The following is a 22,859-nucleotide window of genomic DNA, read 5'->3' on the forward strand; positions in this document are numbered from 1 at the left end:
ACCACACCTGGCTAATTTTTTGTATTTGTAGTAGAGACAAGGTTTCACCATGTTGGTCAGGCTGGTCTTGAACTCCTGACCTTGTGACCCACCTGCCTCAGCCTCCCAAAGTGCTGGGATTACAGGCATGAGCCACCATGCTCGACCTGCAAATTTTGGATTTGTGGTCCCCAGAATTGCATGAAACAGGCTAAATCCTTAAAACAAATTAATCTCTCTCTGTCTCTTTCTCATCACTTCAGCTTATCAATGAGTGTAGAGGTAGATGCTCAGAACTACTGAGCTGGAGGAATGAGCTCTGGCCAGCGCTGCCCTGGAAGGGGGCCTGGGTTCCCATCCTGACCCTGGACATTCCCCACACTGTGGCCATCAGTCAGTAGCCTGTTGGGGCCTGAGCACATACCACAGAGAGAATGGCCATCCTCAGTGAAAGGGGCAGGAACCATCTGTCAAGACGCCAGCTGCCTTCCAAGGGGCAGTTTTGAAAGGAGCCCTCTCCTGTCCAGAGTGATCTGTTTTGGGGCTAAGGAAGGTGTCTGCGATTGCCACGGCCTCCCTCGCCCTGTGTGGCCCTGATGAAGTCAGGAGGGCAAGTATGGAGAAAGAGATGACGCTCTGGGGGTGTCAGGGATGTGCGGAGACCACGGCTTCCAGAGTGATGCCGCTGATGAGGCGGGCGCCCCCCCCACCCTGGAGGAATGACTCCGCTTTCTGCCAGCTCTCTGCTGAATATGTGTTCTCCTTTGCCCAGGCAATTTTACATAGAAGAGACACGTATATCATTAATGCAGATATTATGCATTAATAATATACGTGTTAGAGAGAGCAGAGAGTTTCAGCGATGCTTGGGTCAAGTGCATTCGTTTTCGTCCTTTTCCAGGGTTTGACTTCTTGGGGGGTTTCAAAGGTACTGTAAAAATGATAAAGCCCTGGGAAAAGCCACCTCTGAATGAAGGCATTCACGGATAGGCTCACAGGCTATGACATCTTACGATGCGACGTGGGCTGATAACTCTGAAGCCTTTGTCTCTAGCTTGACCTCTTTCTGGACTCCTGTCTCATTCAGCAGAGTGCCCACCACGGCTCTCCATCAAGACGGCTCCCAGCACCTCTGGTACAGCCTGCCCCAGGCTGAACTCACTCCTCCAAGCCTGCACCCAGCACAATCATCGCCCCCGTCCCTTAAGCCTCCTTAAGGAAACCTGGGAATAATCCTAAACCCTTCTCTTCCTCACCTCACCCTGCCACTGCTCTGCCCAATGCTTGTGGCTTCTCAGCCCCTGACAGTCACTCAGTCCTCTCTGCCCTGCCCCATCCCTGCCATGCTTCCTGGGCGCAGGCCACTGTCACCCTCCTCTGGCCCAGCCCCCTTCCCACCTCTAGGCCACACCTTCCGGCCACACTCCCATCCCCCATCACCTGCTAGATTGGGTTTTCTAAAATCAAACCTGAGCACCCTGTCTAAGAGATCTTAGGGACCCCAATGCCCAAAGGGAAAGGTACAATTCCTTGGGAGAGTCATAAATTAATGGCAACCTGGATGAATCACAGATGTGTCTGGTGTAACGCTTCCTCCTCGTCACATGTATTATCTCACGTAACCCCTTGAAAAGACCTGCGGGGTCTGTATTATTGTTATTCATGATCCGATTCGACAGGGGCAGCCCAAAGGGCTTGGAGCTCATCCGCATGGGTAATGAGTGCTGACGCCGGGACCCTGCCCTGCCTGCTAGTTCCTGCCTTCCCTCCCAGTCTTATCTCCTGCGTCCTCCATCGTCTCCTTCTCTGGAATACTGAGTGCTCATGATCATGAACGCACGTGCAGTATTAAGCTCCTGTGTTGTGGGCTCAGGTGCCCGTCTGCCTGGAATCCCCTCCTCTTCCTGCTGGTCTGGGGAAGGCTTCTCATGGTGCGGCACTCAGTGTGGGCACCACCTCCCGCTGAGCCCACTGTGCCCTCTCCCAGCCTCCTCGGGAAAAATGTCCTCTCCCTACCTTGTTTTTTCCAAAATGTTCGGTGAAGGAGAGGGCAGGTGTGAACGGGCCTTTTTCCTGCCTTCTACAGAGCAAGTATGGATGGTAAAACCACTAGGGTCATAGCTCCTTTCTTACTGAGGTCATTTTTCTTCTCTGTAAGATAATCTCAAAAGTCTTACAGCTTTAAAGGCCTATTATTTAACAAGTAAGAAAACCTTCAGTATCTTTACCATCACATACTTTGACTACCGTCTAAAGTGACTTAAAATCAAGATGATACACAATCACGACTGTTCACTTCTTCAGATCATTCTTTCTTTCTCCCCCAGCCCTCTCCTTTCTTCCCCTCTTCTTCTCCTTCCAGTGTGATGGTGAAGAGAATTCACTTTGCAATCAGACAGTTCTGGATGGAATCCTGGCTTTGCTATTAGCTAGCTGTGTGGTCTCGGATAAGTTAATTTATCTTTATTTTTTTTTGAGGTAGAGTCTGGCTCTACCGCCCAGGTTGGGGTGCAGTGGTGCCATCTTGGCTCACTGCAACCTTCCCCTCCTGGGTTCAAGTAATTTCCAGGCCTCAGTCTCTCGAGTAGCTGGGACTACAGGCACACACCACCATGCTTGGCTTTTTGTGTTTTTAGTAAACATGGGGTTTCACCATGTTGGGCAGCCTGGTCTCAAACTCCTGACCTCAAGTGACCCACCCGCCTTGGCCTCCCAAAGTGCTGGGATTACAGATGTGAACCACCATGCCCGGCTATCTCCCCATTTATCTCTGAAATGAACATAAAACTTCACAGCGTTATTATAAAGGAAAGAAAGAAGATCATACATTAGAGCAATTAGCCCAGTGTCTAGAATATAATAGAGACTCAGTAAATGACAGGTGTTATACACTGAAATACTGTGAAATGGGATCAGGACATTGTCTGTCAGCAGGTCCCCTTTAGAAGGCTGACCAGACAACAAGACCCTGGGGGAAATGCTGCAAAGGTTGGTGGGGGACAAAGAAGGATGGTTTTCCGGAGTGATTTTTAGGGGGATTTTCTCCTGACCTCAAGGTTCTGTCCATTTATTTTCATTATCTTTGGTATTTTACAACTCTCAACATTTGTTTACAATGGAGGTTCATGGTGCTTACATAACAATCACTACAGGCCGGGCACGATGGCTAAGGCCTATAATCCCAGCACTTTGGGAGACGAAGGTGGGTGGCTCACCTGAGGTCAGGAGTTCAAGACCGCCCTGGCCAACATAGTGAAACCCCGTCTCTACTAAAAATATAAAAAAATTAGCTAGGCATGGTGGTGGATGCCTGTTAATCACAGCTACTTGAGAGCTGAAGCAGGAGAATCCCTTGAACCCAGGAGGTGGCGGCTGCAGTGAGCTGAAATTGCGCCACTGCACTCCAGCCTGAGCGACACAGACTCCATCTCAAAAACCAAACCAAAACAAAAAAAAACAACTGCTACAATAAACTAAGCATTTCTGATGGGCCAGAGAGTTTCTGTGCTAAACCCTCTACATCACCTGAGGTCAGGAGTTTGAGACCAGCCTGGCATTAACTCCGTTATTTCTTATGTCGATAATCTGCAGATTAGATATTGTTATTCTTGTTTTAACAATGAGGAAACTGAGGCTCAAAAAGTCAAGTGTAAACCTAGCATCGCAGCTAGCTGACAGTGAAGCCAGTTTCTAAATTAGTGGCACAAGGCAAGGTAGCCTCACAGTCACTGCTGAAAATGTGTAGAATGCCATCAGCTATCAATTAGTCCCTCTAGGGCTGACAAAACACAAAGTCGAAGAGCATCTTAAAAGGAAAAAATATGTATCTTCAATTCATGTAACTACTGAGTAAAAAACTCAAGGAATAAAACTCCGATCCTAATGCCTCATCGGGCAATTACCTCCAATATTTCTAATGACTTTCTGTAAAGTGCAGAAGCAGCCATCTTTGCATACTGATATGGTTTGGCTATGTCCCCACCCAAATCTCATCTTGAATTCCCATGTGTTGTGGGAGGGACCTGGTGGGAGGTAATTGAATCATGGAGGCAAGTCTTTCTCATGCTGTTCTTGTGAGCATGAATAAGTCTCTCACAAGATCTGATGGTTTTGTAAAGAGGAATTCCCCTGCACAAGCTCTCTCTCTTTGCCTGCTGCCATCCATATAAGATATGACTTGCTCCTCCTTGCCTTCCACCATGATTCTGAGGCCTCCCCAGCCACGTGGAATTGTGAGTCCAAGGAAACTTCCTTCTTTTGTAAATTGTCCAGTCTCAGGTATGTCTTTTTTTTTTTTTTTTGAGACGGAGTTCCACTCTTGGTGCCCAAGCTGGAGAGCAATGGTGCAATCTCAGCTCACTGCAACCTCTGCCTCCCTGGTTCAAGCGATTCTCCTGCCTCAGCCTCCCCAGCAGCTGGGATTACAGGCGCATGTCACCATGCCTGGCTAATTTTTTGTATTTTTAGTAGAAACAGCATTTCAGCATGTTAGCCAGGTTGGTCTCCAACCCCTGACCTTAGGTGATTCACCTGTCTTGGCCTCCCAAAGGGCTGGGATTATAGGCATGAGCCACCACGCCTAACCTCGGGTATGTCTTTACAGCAGCATGGACAGGGGCTAATATACATACTAACTTCTCATAAGTGCTTCCAGAAGCTGTGTCCTGAGGGTGTAAGAGTTCAAATGTTGGCCTGGGGAGAGGAGGAAAGTCACCGGCCAGAATGAGATGAAATTCATAATAATCCTGTGTGGATTTCATAAACGAGAACAGCCAACAGGAAATTTTGTGCCCCTCTGGGTGGCATTAAATGGCACGGTCTGCCGAGTGGGTGCTTTTCCTTACCATGGGTGCCGAGCTGCCTGCTCACACGTGTATCTTTTATTCGGGTCCTTCTCCATCAGGTTCCGAATGAAGTCTTTTGCTATTCAAAAAGAAGCCACAAGGGAAGGAATCACTTTGCAGCTTGAGATGTGACGATGTGATCCCACCAGGTCTTCAGGAAGAGCGTGTGTAACATGAAAAAGACGAGACCAGCCCTGCTGTACCTTGGACACAAAGGCACCAGCATGTGGGGAAGGGAAAGCCAGGGCTTGGCACTCCAGGGTGACCCAGTAGTGAGGAGGCAGCCTGGGACCCTGACGGCCAGCTCCAAGACCCTTATCTCCAGTGGTTAGTGATACGCAGGCTGAGAGAAGAGAGGAAATATCTTGGTAATCATGTGCCTCTAATGAGTCCACCCTGCCTTAGAGAACTGTTTTGGTAACATCATCTCCATGTGTTAGACGTGGCTGATTCAATTAAACCTGCTGAGCACCTGCTCAGCCCCCCAGGTCTTGGGCTAGGCTCTGTGAATAACAAGTCCCCAGAAAGCACATGTGTGGCGTACTCTGGCTACTACAAACCCTGGAGCAGGAAACCGTGATGCAGGGAGCTATGCCCTGCTGGGGGAAGCAGGGAGTACCTGGCAGCCCAGGAGAGGGCACGGCCCAGAAACAGGACCCTGGACAATGGAGGGGCCAGTGGCAGAACTGATGACATCATGGTCAGGTCCAAAATCTGCTGCACTGCATGGTGTGGCCCCTCACTGCCCACAGGACTGGGCTTCTAGAGGAAGGCTGTGCTCTTTTGAGCCCAGAAGGAACACATTTCCCATGAGGCTCTTTCCTGCAAGCCTTGTAGAACTATACTCTGGACCCACGTTTTCAGAGACTGAAGATAAAACCAAGGCATTTCCACGTAGAAGGAAATAACATAAATAATAAAATGCTCTCTTTGAATAGCTCATGGAGACTGTAACATATCGTCCCATTCATGATTTCAATTCAACCTTCTGCTAGACTCTATGGCAGATGGAATAGTATTACCAGCCTCATCTTACCAGTAAGGAAACTGAGGCTCAGAGAGATTTCATTAATTTCTACAGGCCTTGATTTTGATCTTTATCCCCGAGGAAGGAACAGCGAATTTCCCTAGAACGTTTCAGTGTGGCATTTCAAATCCCGGCTCTGCCACTTACTAGCTGTATGATTTTGGTCAAGTTATTTCACCTTCTGGGGCCTCGGTTTCCTCATCTGTCAAAAGGGGATAATAGTAATACCTGCCTGACAGGCTGTCCTGAGGACTGAGTGAGTCAGCACACAAATGGTGCTAACTTGCGCGGAGCATACAGTCAGAGCTCAATAAATGCTAGCTACTACTGGTTTACTTCTGGAGCACCCAGAACTCCAGGTCTAGGAGAGGTGGATGAGTGGGTCCCCATCTCTCAGCACTGCTCAAGCCAGATGCCCCAACCTTATCCTCTTTCATTGCAAGTCAAACCCACATATGTAGCTTGTGAAGCTTCCTGAGAGCTGCTATGAACTGTGTGCTGTGAGTGTGTTAATCCCCCACAGTTCATATGCTGAAATCCCAAACTGTGTGATGGTATGTGGAGACTGGACCTTTCGGGGGTAGTTAGCTTATGAGGGTGCAGCCATCATGAATGAGATTATTGCCCTTATCAGAGACTTAAGTGAGCCTCTCGCCCCTTTTGCCATGTGAAGACACGGTAAGAAGGACACAGTGAGAAGACAGCAGTCTATGAACCAGGAAGTGGGCCCTCACCAGATACTCAATGTGCTGGTGACTTGATCTTGGACCTCCCAGCCTCCAGAGCTGCGAGAAATAAATGTTTGCTGTTTAACCCACCCAGTCTATGGTATCTTGTTACGGCAGCCAGCCAAGACAGGACCCTCAGAACAGCTCTGAGCTCCCCAGGGTCCCCTGGGCCTATCAGGGTCACGTGGTCTGGGTGTAAGTGTCGCAGGGGCGGCCCACTGGGAGCTGCCTGTGAGAGACCTACCAGAGTCGGAGATGTCATCCCAGTAGGGAGAGTCAAACTCATATTCCGCCTTGAGGATCTGCTCAAAGAGTTTGGAGTCATTTTCATCATAAAAAGGAGGGTAGCCACACAGCCTGGAAGATAAAACGGAATAAACGCTGGAACATCTGCATATCTACTGTGGTGATTTTACACTTGGCCCAGAAGGAAGACACATTATCAACTGAGTTAAGAAACTCTGGCAAGGCACGGTGGCTCACGCCAGTAATCCCAGCACTTTGGGAGGCCAAGGCAGGCAGATCACTTGAGGTCAGGAGTTTGAGATCAGCCTGGCCAACATGGTGAAACCTTGTCTCTACTAAAAAATAAAACATAAAAATTAGCTTGGCGTGTTAGCGGACGCCTGTAAGCCCGGCTACTTGGGAGACTGAGGTGGGAGAATTCTTGAGCCTGGGAGGTGGAGGTTTCAGAGAGCCAAGATTGTGCTACTGCACTCCAACCTGGGTGACAGTGAGACTCTGTCTTAAAAAAAGAAGAAGAAAAAGAAAGAAGGAAAAAGAAAATCTGTACTGTGTATGTTGCAAATACAATCTCAGTCAAGGAACCACACATTCCACAGGTATAGGTGGCACAGAAATAAAACTGCGATTTAATAAATAGCCAAAAGGGTCAACTCAGGCAATGATGAAAGGTAAATACAACTACTGAAGTCCCCCTAACTCTGCACAGCATCACCACAGAATCCCACACATTCTAAAAGCCTACCGAGAGCCTTCTGCGCATAAATATTACTGATCTTACTGTATGTAACACTGTCCCTAACAGAGGATGAGCTGATGGCAAAAACAAACAAAATACATGTTTCATATCCATTTCAGGGCCCTTCCAAGTTCCTTTTATTTCAGAAATCATCAGAGGAAGAAAATGACATTCTATGACCTTGAGTATCAAGTTGCCACAATACCTGCACACTATCACACTCATAACCTGCACCTCCTCAGGCTACCAAGCCCAAACTGGGGACATGGAGGTTTGTGGTTTTGGCCATTGACATGCAGTAAGTATCAGCAGGGCTAACACAGGTCATAAGACTGCAATATCATAATACCATCCATTTTTCCACAGAACCATTTCAAGGTTGATTTTTAACAGATCATATCGATGCTGGTTCAAGTGACTTATAATTGAGAGTTCAGGCGGAACAAGAGTCATCTGACACACATCATGGGAGTGGCAATCCTGATTAACTAGACCCGCTACAATCCATCCCATCAAATCATGGATTCTCACCCCAGTTCTGCAATCAGTCTCAATGCCACCTTTACCATTGAAGCTTTTCTTGGACCAAAATTTCCTTCCCTGAAAACATACAGGGCTGGCCTAGAAAATTCCTAATATTTTTTCCAGCTTTAAGATGCTGTGGCTCTATGATTCAGTTTGGCCAGCTTAAACACTCAGGAAAGCACCTAGAACATGCATGGGGCCCATGTGGAGGCAGGGGCAGGCCTTGGTGGAGAACGGATGGCCAGCAAGAGGTGGGCCTAATGCTGCAGCTGTAAGTGACCACAGGGCAGGGGAAGGAAGGTGATGCCTGATTCCAGAAGGCCAGGGGAAATGCCGCATGGTGGAGAACTGGCTTCTCTGGCTGCGACAACCCAGAGGGTGGCAGCCACGTGGGAGTTTTTTTCTTTTTTTCCTTTCTTGAGACAGAATCTCCCTCTGTCACCCAGGCTGGAGTGCAATGGTGTGATCTCAGCTCACTGCCACCTCCACCTCCACCTCCACCTCCTGGATTCAAGTGATTCTCCTGCCTCAGCCTCCTGCGTAGCTGGGATTACAGGTGCCTGCCAGCATGCTGCGCTAATTTTTGTATTTTTAGTAGAGATGGGATTTCATCATGTTGGCCAGGCTGGTCTCGAACTCCTGACCTCAGGTGATCCACCTGCCCTGGCCTCCCAAAGTGCTGGGATTACAGGTGTGAGCCACTGCGCCCAGCCCATGGTGGGAGTTTTGACTGAAACAAGCCCTGAATTGTATCACATAGACCAACACTGTTCAATACACAGCCATAGCCTAGAGACCAGTGTAATGAGAAGAAATTAACAAGAATCAACAGACTGCAGGACTGCGAGGGATTAGGCTGTCAGCGAACAAGAAATGCAATAAAGGTTAGAAACGCCACCTTGGTAATGCCGTTCCTCAGCTGTTCCACCCATGGGACGCATATCAGCAGTCACTGCTGCGCAGGGGAGTGCCTGATGACATTTTTAAGGCTATGAGACATTCTGTGGGCCCATAAGCATCAAAATCATCTATCCCTGCAAGGTTGCTCTAGGGGCTAAGAGCCTGGAAAATTTCATTTTTAAAGATGTGCTGCTTTTGGTGAAATGAACAAGAGCCAGGGCTTCCGAAACCACCAGGCACATACTTCACTGCCCACGGAAACCCTGGAGCCACAAGACAGGTCTGCCCATTCCTCCCATAATGAGGATTCGGGCAAAATGAAATGTCCAATTAGGGAACCCAGAAAGAGCAAAATGTTAGCTTGTCTTGGAAAAAAACTAAATTCTAGATATGTGAGGTTTTTGTTTATTTACAACCGCGTGTGTTCTACTTTAGGATTTGGCTTTCTTTTCAAGGAAAAAATGCTTTAAGAAAATTCCGAGAAAGATTTATTCTCCAGTGCCAATTTTTAAAATGTATATTCCAGTTTTTTCTGGTCTTAGCTCTTTGTTGATTCTGTTTTTTTTTTTTTTTTTTGTAGAATATTGTGTTCATGCGGTTGTATTGAGGACAGGGAAAAGGAAATGGATCACGGATTGAGCTTGGAGTCTAAGTAAGTTAAAATTAGGAAAAAAGACTGAAACATAAGGATTGTAAAATAACAGAAGGGCAAATAGAAGTTACAAATTCTTCCTTAGATCTAGAAATTTCAGGCTGGGTGCAGTGGCTCATGCCTGCAATCCCAGCACTTTGGGAGGCTGAGGCAGGCAGATCATGAGGTCAGGAGGTTGAGACCAGCCTGGACAACATGATGAAATCCCATCTCTACTAAAAATACAAAAAATTAGCTGGGCGTGGTGGCACATGCCTGTAGTTCCAGCCACTCAGGAGGCTGAGGCAGGAGAATCGCTTGAACCCGGGAGGTAGAGGTTGCAGTGAGCCGAGATCGCACCACTGTACTCCAGCTTGGGCAACAAGAGTGAAACTCCATCTCAAAAAAAAGATAAAGAAATTTCAGAGAGCTCCCTGGCCAAGCTAAGTGACAACCTTGGGCTGTTTAACTTCAGGGACCATGGGGCTGCCCATTCACACTGGTAATCCCTCTGTTATTTACTAATGTTCCAGAAGTGCGGCTTCTTTTACATTTCAAATCCTTTAAATAATCTACAGATTATATCACCAAGGGTCCTCAAAGGCAATGACAAAGCTTCTGATTCAGAATAAGACTTGCATCTGCAACTGTCATACCCAGTCATGGCAATTGACCTTCAAAGCATTCTTCATTGCTTCCATCCCAGCCTCAGGTCTATCTTCTAGAAAGAACTCTCACACCTTACAGTCTTTCCCGTTGCCTTTCTCCCTGCTACCCTCAGCCCCTTGGGTCTACAGGTGCTCAAAGCTCAGCTGCAAGGAAGCCCAGAGTCACAGGTGCTATTCCTTCTGGTTCCCACACCTCCCTTTCCGTATACAGTCCTCAAACAACCCCCATTTTAAAGGCAAAGAAACTAACATGCAGCAAAATCAGGACTTGAGCTGATTCTGTCTGATTTTAGGCCTGGGTTCTTAACTATTTTGCTTATGCACTAAAGGGAAAGGGACTCAGGAATTGAACTTTGTGCTTCAATCAGACTTTGCATTCTTTCTGTGGGGTGTTTGGTTTGCCCTATCTGCCTCTGCATCTACAAGTGGAGCCCTCTGATGGGACCCTGCCTCTCTAGCCCCATCTCCCACAGGCAGGGTCTTACAAATAAGGATGCTTGGGCTGGGTGTGGTGGCTCATTGAGAGGCCAAGGTGAGTGGATCACCTAAGGTCAGGAGTTCGAGACCAGCCTGACCAACATAGTGAAACCCCATATCTACTAAAAATATAAAAATTAGCCGGGCATGGTGATGGGCACCTATAATCCCAGCTACATGCGAGGCTGAGGCAGGAGAATCACTTGAACCCGGGGGACAGAGGTTGCAGTGAGCCGAGATCATGCCATTGTCCAGCCTGGGTGACAGAATGAGATTGTCTCAAAAAAAAAAAAAAAAAAGCGGTGGTAGGGGAGCACCAGCCACAGCCATGTTGGACACCAGGTGGTGACCATTATAGTTTATTTTATGATAAGGACATTTAACATGTGATCCACCTTCTTAAGATATTTTTCTTTTAAATGAGATAGGGTCTTTCCCTGTCATCAAGGCTGGAGTACAGGGGTATAATCTTGGCTCAGAGCCTCCTCCCATCTCCCAGACTCAAGTGATCCTCCTGCCTCAGCATCCCAAGAAGCTGGGACTATAGGTGCATGCCAACACACCCAGCTAATTTTTTTACTTTTGTAGAGATAGGGTTTTCATGTTGCCCAGGGTGGTCTCGAACTCCTGGGCTCAAGCGATCCACCTTGCCTCTGCCTCCCAAAGTGCTGAGATTATACGTGTGAGCCACTGTGCCTGGCATTAACACATTTTTAAGTGTACACTATAGTACTGCTGACTATAGGTGCAATGTGGCACGGGAGATCTCTCAAACACATTTATCCTGCTTCACTGCAACTGCACGTCCAGTGACTAGTAACTCCCCACACCCCTCCCTCCAGTCCCTGGCAGCCACCATTTCTACTCTTTCATTCTAGGACTTAGACTATTTTAGGTACTTTGTATAAGAGGAATCACGCAGTATCTGTCTTTCTGTGCCTTGCTTATTTCACTTAGCGCTATGTCAGTGCCCTTGAGGTTCACCCGTGTTGTCATGTGTTGCAGAATTTCCTCTTTTTCTTTTTTTCTTTTTTTTTTTTTTGAGACGGAGTCTCCCTCTGTCACCAGGCTGGAGTGCAATGGTCGGATCTCGGCTCACTGCAACCTCCGCCTCCCGGGTTCAAGCAATTCTCCTGCCTCAGCCTCCCAGGTAGCTAGAACCACAGGCGCATGCCACCACGCCGAACTAATTTTTGTATTTTTAGTAGAGATGGGGTTTCACCATGTTGGCCAGGATGGTCTTGATCTCTTGATCGCGTGATCCATCCGCCTCAGCCTCCCAAAGTGCTGGGATTACAGGCATAAGCCACCACACCTAACCCCACATGGATTTTATAGCATCATCACGGTCTTTTTTGTTATTTTTTTGAGGAGTTTTACTCTTGTTGCCCAGGCTGGAGTGCGGTAGCGCAATCTCGGCTCACCGCAACCTCTGCCTCCTGACTTCAAGCAATTCTCTCCCCCCAGGCTCCAGACTAGCTGGGATTACAGGCACCTGTCACTATACCAGCATTTTTTCTATTTTTAGCAGAGACGATGTTTCACTGTGTTGGCCAGGCTGGTCTCAAACTCTTGACCTCAGGTGATCCACCCGCCTTGGCCTCCCAAAGTGCTGGTGTGAGCCACTGCGCCCGGCCACGGTCTTCATTCTGAATTGCCGACATACACATACTCACTTGGGGCCTCAGGCATACTGAGCACTCATTCATTTGTCAAGTCTTTGCTTTGCAGCTACTGTGTACCAGATACTGAGTTTGATACTGGAAATGCAATGCTAAGTTAAGAACCACGTTCTGCCTTCAAGAGCTCAGAGTGGTTACGAGAGGCATATACAGAGAAGACGACACAGGCGACAGTCACAACAGACACCTGAAGAGGCCATTCTGGGGGTACAAGGGCGTGCAGGCCAGGCAGCTTTGAGGCAGTGGAGGTAGACGCCTATGCTCTGTCTCAGGAGATGAGCAGGAGTTTTACGGGAGAAACAGAGACTGCCAGCAGGAGTGGCTGCCCACGAATAAGAGCACAGGGCTTAAAAGAGCAGTTGGCCGGGCGCGGTGGCTCAAGCCTGTAATCCCAGCACTTTGGGAGGCCAAGGCGGGTGGATCACGAGGTCAAGAGATCGAGACCATCCTGGTCAACATGGTGAAACCCCGTCTCTACTAAAAATACAAAACATTAGCTGGGCGTGGTGGTGCGTGCCTGTAATCCCAGCTACTCAGGAGGCTGAGGCAGGAGAATTGCCTGAACCCAGGAGGCGGAGGTTGTGGTGAGCTGAGATCGTGCCATTGCACTCTGGCCTGGGTAACACACACACACACAAAAAAGCAGTTGATTGGAGCATGTTAAAGCAGCTCTCTGTGTGGTACAGCATGTGAGCTCGTGCGCAGCAAGAGCTGAGGCTGATGAGATGGACAGAGGCGAGGCCTGGGAGGGCTGCATGCCCCACCCTTAGGTGGGTGGTCTAACCTGCAGGTGGAAGGAAGCCCCTGAGAGGTGTAGACAGAGGGGCCATAGGGACAGCTGGCTTTGCAGCTGAGAGGTGGCAGGTTCGAAGCAGGAAGACAAGTCAGCAGCCAGGGGACAGGAGGGACAGATGGTTCAGACCGAACTGCACAGATCTGGTGTATGACCATGTCAACAGCAAAGGCCAGGAGGCCTCAAAGTTCCCCAGCACGGACTAGAGACGGCGCCCACTGCCTGAAGAATGCAGGACAAGGAGCAGGTGGCGGGGGGCCTGGCTGTGCCAACCACAGCACCTGGTGATTCCAGCTCCCTCTTCAGTGGGCACTGCCTGCTCAGAGAGGCCGCTCTGGGCAGTTCCTTGTAGGTGGGGTGAGTAGGAGAGAGGGCAGCCACGCCAACTCCCCAGGGCAGCCCCATCCCTGGTAATTAGCTCTGATCATTACACTGGATCTTGCCTAGGTGTGGACTGAAAACTAAAAGAAAGCAGGGAAGAGGGCAGAGCACAGGCCAGGAGGGGAGACCTCCACTCAGTGGCGAGGCTGTGAGAGAACTCACGCGCGCAGCTGCAACCGTGCTGGGCCTTCCAGTGCATTCCACACGAAGCTGTGCAACAGATCCCTTTTCCTTAAAGCAGTCGAAGAGAATCTGTTCCACGCAACTGCATGAAACAGAGACGCGTGATCCCTTTCAGGCCGGGGTGAGCTGGACCAGGCACTTGTGAGGGATTCAGGTGAAGGCAGCCAGCAGGCAGCTGGAGTTGCAGGCCTGGGGCCAGGGACAGGTCTGTCCTGGGGTGCTGGGACACAGCTATCAGCATATACATGAAAGCCAGGAGAGCAGATCAGATCACTCAGTAGGATTCTGTAGACATAGCTACGGGGTCGCACACAGGCCCTCCAGAGACCTGGTCTGGCCTATGATGTGTTTGGCCAGCAGCGATTTCAAACAGACATGACTTCGAGTGGGCAGAGACAGATGCTGGTTTCGCCAGAGCACCACAGCTCCCAAAGTCCCCGTGTCTTGGCACATTCAAGCATGTTTGTATGCGGATGGGAACAGACTCAGATTCCCTGGAAGCCTCGCATGGCTGGCTGGGTGAGAACAGCTAGTTTATCCACTTCTTTGTGTGTGCCAGTAAGCCCCCAGCATGGAAAAAATCACGCAGCTGATCACACATTATGTTATCTCCCTGGCCCCCTGCCTGCTCAGTTGGTAACTTTGAGTCAAGGGTCAAGGATGGAGCTCGGGAGAAGGCCACTTTGACAGGTGGGAGGAGCCTCAAGTCTGTTAGGTTGTGCTGCATTGCAGAGATGCAAAAGGGGCCAGCCCTGCCAGCCAGGGCCCGGAAGCGGATGCTCCAGGGCAAGTGGATTCCTCTTCCACAGCTACAGCAGGAAGGCAGGGGAGAGGGAGCAGCTTCACAGGTAATCATGGAAGGCTCCTGAGAGGAGGTGTGACCTGCATCTACAGCAGTGATTCAGGCTAGGAAGCTTATATTAATAAAACTGAGGGCTGGGCACAGTGGCTCACGCCTATAATCCCAGCACTCTGGGAGGCCAAGGTGGGCTGATCATGAGGTCAGGAGATCGAGACCATCCTGAGCAACACAGTGAAACTCCATCTCTACTAAAAATACAAAAAAAAAATTAGCTGGGTGTGGTGGCAAGCACCTGTAATCCCAGCTATTTGGGAGGCTGAGACAGGAGAATTGCTTGAACCCAGGGGGCAGAGGCTGCAGGGAGCTGAGATTGTGCCACTGCACTTCAGCCTGGTGACAAAGCGAGACTCTGTCTCAAAAAAATGAATGAATGAATGAATGAATCCACCTGTCAGGAAGTTCTCTGTCCTCTGGCTGTCACCAAAGACTGACTGAGCACTGACCAGGTCCCAGGCATGGAGGAGATGGCCAGAGTCCCTATTCTCATGTCATTTACATTCTAGTTGGGGGTCAGAGGGCAGACACCCAACACTAACCTTCAAAATAAACAGGAAATATAAAAACCACCAGGAAAGGTAGTTTAAAGCTGGTCAGGGGAAGCCTTGCATCCTACGCTCCCATGCAAAGCTGCAAGAGCATGCAAAGGCAGAGTCCCCTCTGGCAAGACTGTGCAGAGCTCTGCCAGGCAGGCCAGAGCACAGGGGTTCCTGGCTGACCAGGGAAATTGGGAAATAAGGTTAATAGATATGAGTGAATTTTCTAAACACCTGTGAAAATGCTGAGGCCTATTTTAAAATATTTTATGAAAAAATATTTGAGCACAAGAGTCCACACTGACAACTGAATAATCATCAGTTAATGGCAACCCAGAACCCTCTGTTTCAGTCCCACTGGGAGAAAAGGCCATGGAGAATAGAAGCGATTTCTTCAAGGAAAAAGGGTGACTCTGACTCTGCTTTCAGAGAGGGTGTGTGGAAGGTCTTCCTCAGGCAGGGAGCTAGAGGAAAGGAGACACAGGTGCAGAGCCTGGCTCCAGCAGGAACTGGGAGTGACTGGGCAAGTGAATCACCCTCTCCGAGTCCAGTTTATTCCGTGAGTGGGGATAACAATACCCATTTAATATAAATGTTGGAATATATGTCATGTATTCTATATGCTAATATGTATGACACATAAAACACACATAGATAGGTGATGGATAGATATGGATAGATGATAGATTGATAGATGATAATGAAGATAGATAGAGATAGTAAGATAGATGAGATGGATGGATGAATAGATACATAGATAATAGATGAAAGGATGGATGAATGGATGGATAGACAGATGACAAAGCTGAATGGGTGGATGGGTAGTGGATGCATGGGTGAATGGATGGATGGATGGATGGATGGATGGATGGATGGATGGGTAGATAGACGGATAGATGACAGACAGAAAGATGGATGGGTGGATACTAGAGATGTAACATCTGAAAGTCCCCGGGACACAGTGATCATCACATGGTGGTTCCCACCCTTATCTCCCTCTTCTCCTTTTCATCCCAACTCCATCTACTCCTTCTCAGTTCCTCCAGCGGAAAGATGCTGAAGTGGGGCGGCCGCTGCCCAGCAACAGGAAGAGCAATGTTGAGGGGGAGAGAAGAGCAGTTTTGAGCCCTGAGGACTCAGCCCAATGTCCCACACTCTACCTGTGAAAATGAAGTGACATATTTTAAATTTTTGGGCAAAGTCTCAGAACCACCCACTATCAACTGTGCACCCTGACCCAACCTTCTTAGAGAAGGGACGGAGGGAGACCTGCCTCTGGTCATACTCTGGGCCCTGTGTTCCACACATGCTAACAGAATGCACTCGAGCTGCTTTAGAAGTTGGATCTTTATGTGTCAGTATTTCCGAGCACTTAGCCAAGGAACCCTCAATTCTAAGAACAGCTCAAGCTTTCCTGAGAACGCTTGCTTAAAGGCCTATTTGTTCAGGAAGAATATTTTTTATGCCGTTAGGTCAAGGTGCCATAAAAATGACCCAAACCACAAACCTCCGTGTACATTACACACTAGGCAAGCTGTAAGGCCAATCGAGGCCAGCGGGGGTCTGAAAAACCCAAGCAAAATCAATCAACTCTGAGCGACGCTCCTTTCCACGTGTAGTGACCACTAGATGGCCACGGTCTGTCCTCTGCCCTGGCACCCAGCCAATATTTAACAAATGTTTATTGAATGAATGTCTACAGCCTGTAGGAAGAAATCTGAAACATATTCATCTTACTCTGTATAATATGACAGACTTTTAAGAAATAATAAAATAAAGCTTTTAAAAGCTGAAAAACCTTTTGTACTTATTTGCAAGGTGCGCTTAGTGATCAAAAGAGGTTTCAGCATACTATTTGGATTTATAGCATTTAGTGACCAACGAGACCTGAATCGTTACAAAAATGTAATCCAATTATTTCAGTAGCCATATGTTTGATTATGTGCATGTCCAGAGCTTTCTCCTTGCAAACATACGAGAGAGCAGGCTGGGGAAACCAGGAATGGTTCACATGTTAAACCAGGCAGAGGGTGATCCCAGCACAGTGCTGGGGACGGAAATGCAAGGGAGATAAATGTCTGCTGCACCCCCTGAGGTTTAGACAATGCCTTGAAAACTGAGGAGTAAGCAGATTAGAGAAAGATTTAGGAAAGGAAAGGGAATACTGGAGAGGAAAAAGGAAACCCATTCCTTAGAAAGTTTGCGCACAACTCAAATTGAACACTGGCGAGGAGGAGGGGAGAGAGAACAAAACACATCCCCAAGCATGACTCGTGAGCAGCAAAATCCACGTTTTGATTCTTGCATTCGCCAAGCGGACACCACCTCAAGAAAGCCCGGGGCCTTTGTGCAGAGGCACCGAACTTCCTCCTAAAGGGGGAAATGCATCTGCAGGAAGTTGGAACCAAACCACTTCGAGCGCAGCTCATGCTCACAGTGAAACTGAGCGCACACTGGGGACCGAGCAGATGAGTCAGTTCTCACGAGGGGTGGATTTCACACCAAAGCACGAGGGGCGCAGACATCCAATCTGGAGGCGATTAGCACCAGGCGCTAACCGATGATGCGGAACCATGGAGGATTTCCAAATTAGATTTCCGTAGCTAGACTTGGCTTACTTGGTGGTCGGGCTCTTCCTTCCTCCCTCCTTCCCTGGCTTCCTTACTTTGCTCCCTCTTTTTCTCCCTCTTTCCCTCCCTGCCTCCCAGTTTGGATGGGTGAGCAGTTACGTATCTGCATAGGCTAACGATGACACCTGGGAAAGGGCTTGCTCCCTCCATCCTACTGGCTGTGGCCTTTCACTGCACTTTCTGTGTGTCCTCTTCACTGAATGGACTAAAAAACAAGTCACTGGAACATGGACGGCAAGGGGATCAGAAGCAGGAAGATGGCACCGTGTACCATGTTACCTGGTGTTGCACTGAGTCGTGGGCTTCTGATCAGCTCTTCCGAGGGTCCTCCTACCCGTGTCCTCCAGGGTTTCCCTGACTTACCAATGTGAGGTGGAATCCCTCCCCTCCTGACCTCCATCTCTACCCTCTTTGTCACAAATGGGGCCTGAAGCCACCTGTTTGCCATCGCAACCCCCACCGTGGGGCTGGGCATTTTCCTCCTGGGCACCTTCTTTGGTCATTTTCACTGCCTAGGCCCTGCCCCATCCTGCTGAGCACTGCTGCTGTGCTCTTCCAATACATATTTAAAACCATAATAAAGAGCCCCTGATTCTTCCATGTGCCCAGTGTATTGCTAGGAAAAAGAAAAGTCCTGATCATTCGGAGATTCGATCTTCCCCATCCCCAAGTTTGAGATCTCTGAAGTTCAAAGCTCGATCACCTCCTTCACACTCTATTTTAAACACTAGGTTGCTAACTGAATGCCACCTCTTTTCTCATAAACAGACAGCACATCTTATCTTTAGATAACTGAGTCTTGAGAGGGCACACCATCACTCTGTCTAGGCAGATATTGAAGACAGAGCCCTTCCCTGAGGCTCTCTCCCGGCAGATTCTCATCCATCGTTCCAAACCCAGATGGCTGTCTCCCGTCCTGGGAAGCATTCCTCAGTCCAGGGCAGAGGCTGTGTTCTAGAAGCTGCCCCACCACCTCCCTCTCATCTCATGACACCTGGTAAGACTGGATTGTAATTTATCTGTTTACTGTCTATCACCTCCAGCAGACAGTAAGTGGCTCTGAGGCCGGGGCCAGGACGGTGATAAATCCATCTCTGCATCCCCATCATGCTGCCTGACACATGTTAGGCTAGAGAAATGTAAGTTAAGTGGATGACTGTCAGTCCCCTGCCTTCCATTCTTTAGGCTAAATTTCCTTTGTCAACTGTGTAGAGCATTTAGCTGCCACACAGATGACAATGGCTTCTCGGAGACGGAGCTAAGATGAAAACAAGAGAGCAGAGGAAGTAAAATGTTTCTCTTTCTGGCCTGAAGCCACACCCCTCAGGGCACAAACAAGACTGCCATGACCCCTACCTTCCGACCTCTTACTCTGCGGTGCCCTCTCTACCCCATGGCCTTTGAAGGCAAAGCCACAGGAGTTGGTGCATTCCACACAGCCCAAGGTCACCGGCAGGGAGCTGCTCCCATCACCATTTGAAAGGTCAATTTCCCTCAGTCGCACTCCTCGTGAAGTTTCCGCAGTCACTGTTGTGTACCCCCTGCACCTGCTCTTTGAAAACAGAGTATTTTGAGGGGTTCGAGGTAATTAACCAATTGTCACAGACAACGACTCAGGTCCCTTCCCTGAAGCAGGGGAGACTGGATCACCTGCCCACTAACAAAGATGAAATATGGCCCAGCTTCTGTCTGCAACTAAAGCTGCAGGGACTCACAACCCACAGGTGGCATTCAGCCATCCCCAGCATGCACTGGGTGGAGAACATGATGGGGAGACGAGGTGCTCTCTGAAAACCCTTGGAAAGCAGCCAAACCAAAATGCAACCCCTGAACTCAAATCAGTCAACTAGGAATCATAATCAACCATCATGCATGCTGAAACAAAAGACGATGACGCTGGAATGATCACGGGAAAGGGCGGGCGGCGGGCGGCGGGCGGCTGGTCTTTGAGGCAGGAGAAAGGAGGGGGCAGAAGAACTGTCAGTAGGGGCTGGGCACGGTGCCTCATACCTGTAATACCAGCACTTTGGGAGGATCATTTGAGGCCAGGAGTTCAAGCCCAGCCTGGGCAACACAGTGAGACCCCCCGCCTCCAAAAAAAAAAAAAAAAAAAAAATGAGTGTGTGTATGTATGTGTGTGTGTGTGTGTGTGTGCGTGCTCTTTTTTTTATTAGTTAGCTGGGCATAGTGGCACACACCTATGGTCACAACTACTTGGGAGGCTGAGGTGGGAAGATGACTTGAGCCCAGGAGGTCAAGGCTGCAAGGAGCTATGACTGCACCACTGCACTCTAGTTTGGGTGACAAAGCAAGACCCTGTCTCTAAAAACAAACAAACAAACTTAAAAAGAACTGGTCAGCTATGCTAACCAGCCAACAGAAAGAGCTTCTCAGCAGAATCATCCTCCCGTGGAGGCCAGCACAGGCTTCGTGAACACATCGAAGGCCACCCTCCTCCACTGCTCTGAGACCCCGTTCCAAAAGAAAGAAAACTTCTGGTTTTCATTTGGTTTCTCATGGAGCATTTCCTGCAGGAGAGAGAACATGATTGTTTGTGGACACGCATATCCAATTACCACGTGAGGCACAAACTGCCTTATGATTCAGTAAATGGACATTTCAGAGATTAGATTTTTTTTTCCTAAGTCTCTGAGTCTGGTTAGTGTGAATCAATTCACAGAGACATCTGAACAAGATGAATAAACAGATCAAATGGAGTTTCCAAATTTCTAAAGCCAAAATCCAGACCATGGGCCCACAGTGGCCTGAATAAGGTACGGTGCCCCACCTCGCAAAGCTCATGACTTCAACCAGGTGACTGTTGCCCGCTGGCCACGCCAGTGAACGGTCCTTACTAAAGTCGGCACTCCTCACACTCATAGGAGTAACAGCCATCACGGGCCCCCAGGGCTGGGTAATCATGCTGCATTCTCTTCGGGGGATGCCTGGGCTCGAGTTCTCCCTAAAACATACGTATTCCATGAAGACCCAGCTGTCAATTGCTCAAAGGGATGTGAAATGCCTTGGCGAGGATCATCTTTTGTTTCAGAAAATGCATGTGGCATGCAGATTAGGCCTTCCTCATTCCGTTCCATTCTTCCAAAGCTGATTCAGCTGTATACATGAGCAAATCGACATTTATGTGAGCAAGTTTTAAACAGTGAGCAATGGCTGGGTACAGTGGCTTACGCCTGTAATCCCAGCACTTTGGGAGGCCAAGGTGGGCGGATCACCTGAGGTCAGAAGTTCAAGACCAGCCTGACCAACATGGAGAAACCTCATCTCTACTAAAAATGCAAAATTAGCTGAGCGTGGTGGCGCAAGCCTGTAATCCTAGCTACTCAGGAAGCTGAGGCAGGAGAATCACTTAAACCTGGGAGGCGGAGGTTGTGGTGAGCCAAGATTGTGCCATTGCACTCCAGCCTGGGCAACAAGAGCAGGACTCCATCTCAAAACAACATAAACTGAGCAATGCAGAGGTCCACTCAAGAAAGCGGGGTAGCATCAGCGTTTTGCCTAGAGTTTCTTCTAGGAAGAGTGATCTGAGGTCTCCCCACCCACGGCCAAGTTTGGCCCACCCGTCCAGCCGGCCCTCCAGCCTCTGACATGCCGGTTCCGATCTGGGAGTGGGAATCTCTTCAGGATCTTTCTCAGCTGTTAGCCCACACTCAGGGTGCTTCCTCACAGCTTGTGGCATCCTTGAGCACAACTGAGGCAAATGATCATGACATAATCATTAAAAAAATTATTATCCTTGGAGTTATGAGAAGAAAGGCGGGCTGCATGTTATCACAAAATCAAGATCGATCTGTGAGAGGCTCAGGTTCATCTTGACTGAGGACATTTGTGCCTTGGACCTTGCGCTGTCTTGGCTGAGCCAAGTCCGTCACACCAGACACCAACACGCTTATCACAAAGCCCAACCCACGCTGTCCTTGGCCTTCCCGGCAGCGTAAGCTTTTCAGGCAAAGATGTTTTCTGCAAGTCCGGATCCCCAAGGGAAGATTCCTGGCAGGATAAGAACCCATCACATGGGTTTTTAAAATGAGTGTCCTTGGTAGGAAAAAGTATTTCTCCCTCCAAATGATGGATAGCAGATAAGTGGACACCGAAAGAGGGCCAACTTATCAAGTGCTCGCATCAGCTAAAGGAGGAATGTTTACATGGCATGCGTGCACGAGAAAACTTGGTGCCATAGCCTGTCACGGCCACTGTGGCTGAGGTCTGACAGCTCAGCGTGACAGGTCTATCAAACAAAAACTAGAATGCTGCGCTCCAAAGCACTGCAGGGGCTGAGCTCTTTTCCATTACAGTGGCTGGGAAGCATGAGGAGCTGCGTGCCTTCCCTGTGGGGAGGCGGCCTCCCTGGCATGCTGCCTGCTGGTCAAGGCCTGCTCGGTGGCCTTGCGTATAAATCTTTAGTTAGGAATGGGAGACCAGGCACAGTGGAGCCGCGGGAAGGAGAAAGAGTCCGAGACGGAGACACATGAGTTCCAGCATCTAACGTTGCTTCAGTCCAGGGCCAACCTCTGACATCGACCCCAATCCCCGCTATAAAACGGTCACAGGATAGCTTTGCGAGCCTCAAATGGCTGCGGCACCCTGCCCCTGTCTTTGGCTCCCTCCCCTCTCCTGTCGGATGCTCTCATCTCTCTGCTTATCTAACGTTCTAGACCCACCATGATGGTGCTTATCCCTGTCCTCAGTGACCACTGCATTCTGTGACCCCCTGCAGCTGTGCACGGCCCTCCCCGTAGAGCAGACCTCCAGCCTCAAGCTTGTCATTCTCAGTGTCAACAACCAGCATTTCTTGATGACCTTCTCCATTCCAGGCACCATGCTAGGTGTGAAACATAAAGATGACAGAGACTCGATGTCTCTCATCAGAATACCAGCCATCTGTATGGTGAGAAAGGAGGTTAATCTACTGATAACAAATTCGAAGCTGGTGCTTCTCCAAGTGCAGCCCTGTCATGTACTAAAACATAGCCAGGATTTGACCTATCACCCATATGAGTCTGAACATCTTACAGA

The 22,859-nt window shown here is 49.0% G+C and overlaps 1 protein-coding gene across 5 annotated transcripts in view; it reads right to left on the bottom strand.

Moving 5' to 3' along the window:
• Nucleotides 1–22,859, bottom strand: part of CAMK1D (calcium/calmodulin dependent protein kinase ID) — a 462,154-nt gene that overhangs the window by 14,229 nt on the left and 425,066 nt on the right. For all 5 annotated transcript variants that reach the window (XM_032244054.1, XM_032244053.1, XM_032244057.1 and 2 more), the window contains 2 exons: nucleotides 6,823–6,935; nucleotides 4,824–4,902 (listed from right to left, as the gene is read on the bottom strand). In XM_032244054.1, the coding sequence (XP_032099945.1) occupies nucleotides 4,824–4,902; nucleotides 6,823–6,935 (192 nt within the window). The remainder of the gene's footprint in view (nucleotides 1–4,823; nucleotides 4,903–6,822; nucleotides 6,936–22,859) is intronic.

The sequence above is a fragment of the Sapajus apella genome, unplaced genomic scaffold (genome assembly GCF_009761245.1).
Source record: "Sapajus apella isolate SASKATOON/1434 unplaced genomic scaffold, GSC_monkey_1.0 scaffold53, whole genome shotgun sequence".
NCBI lineage: Eukaryota > Metazoa > Chordata > Mammalia > Primates > Cebidae > Sapajus > Sapajus apella.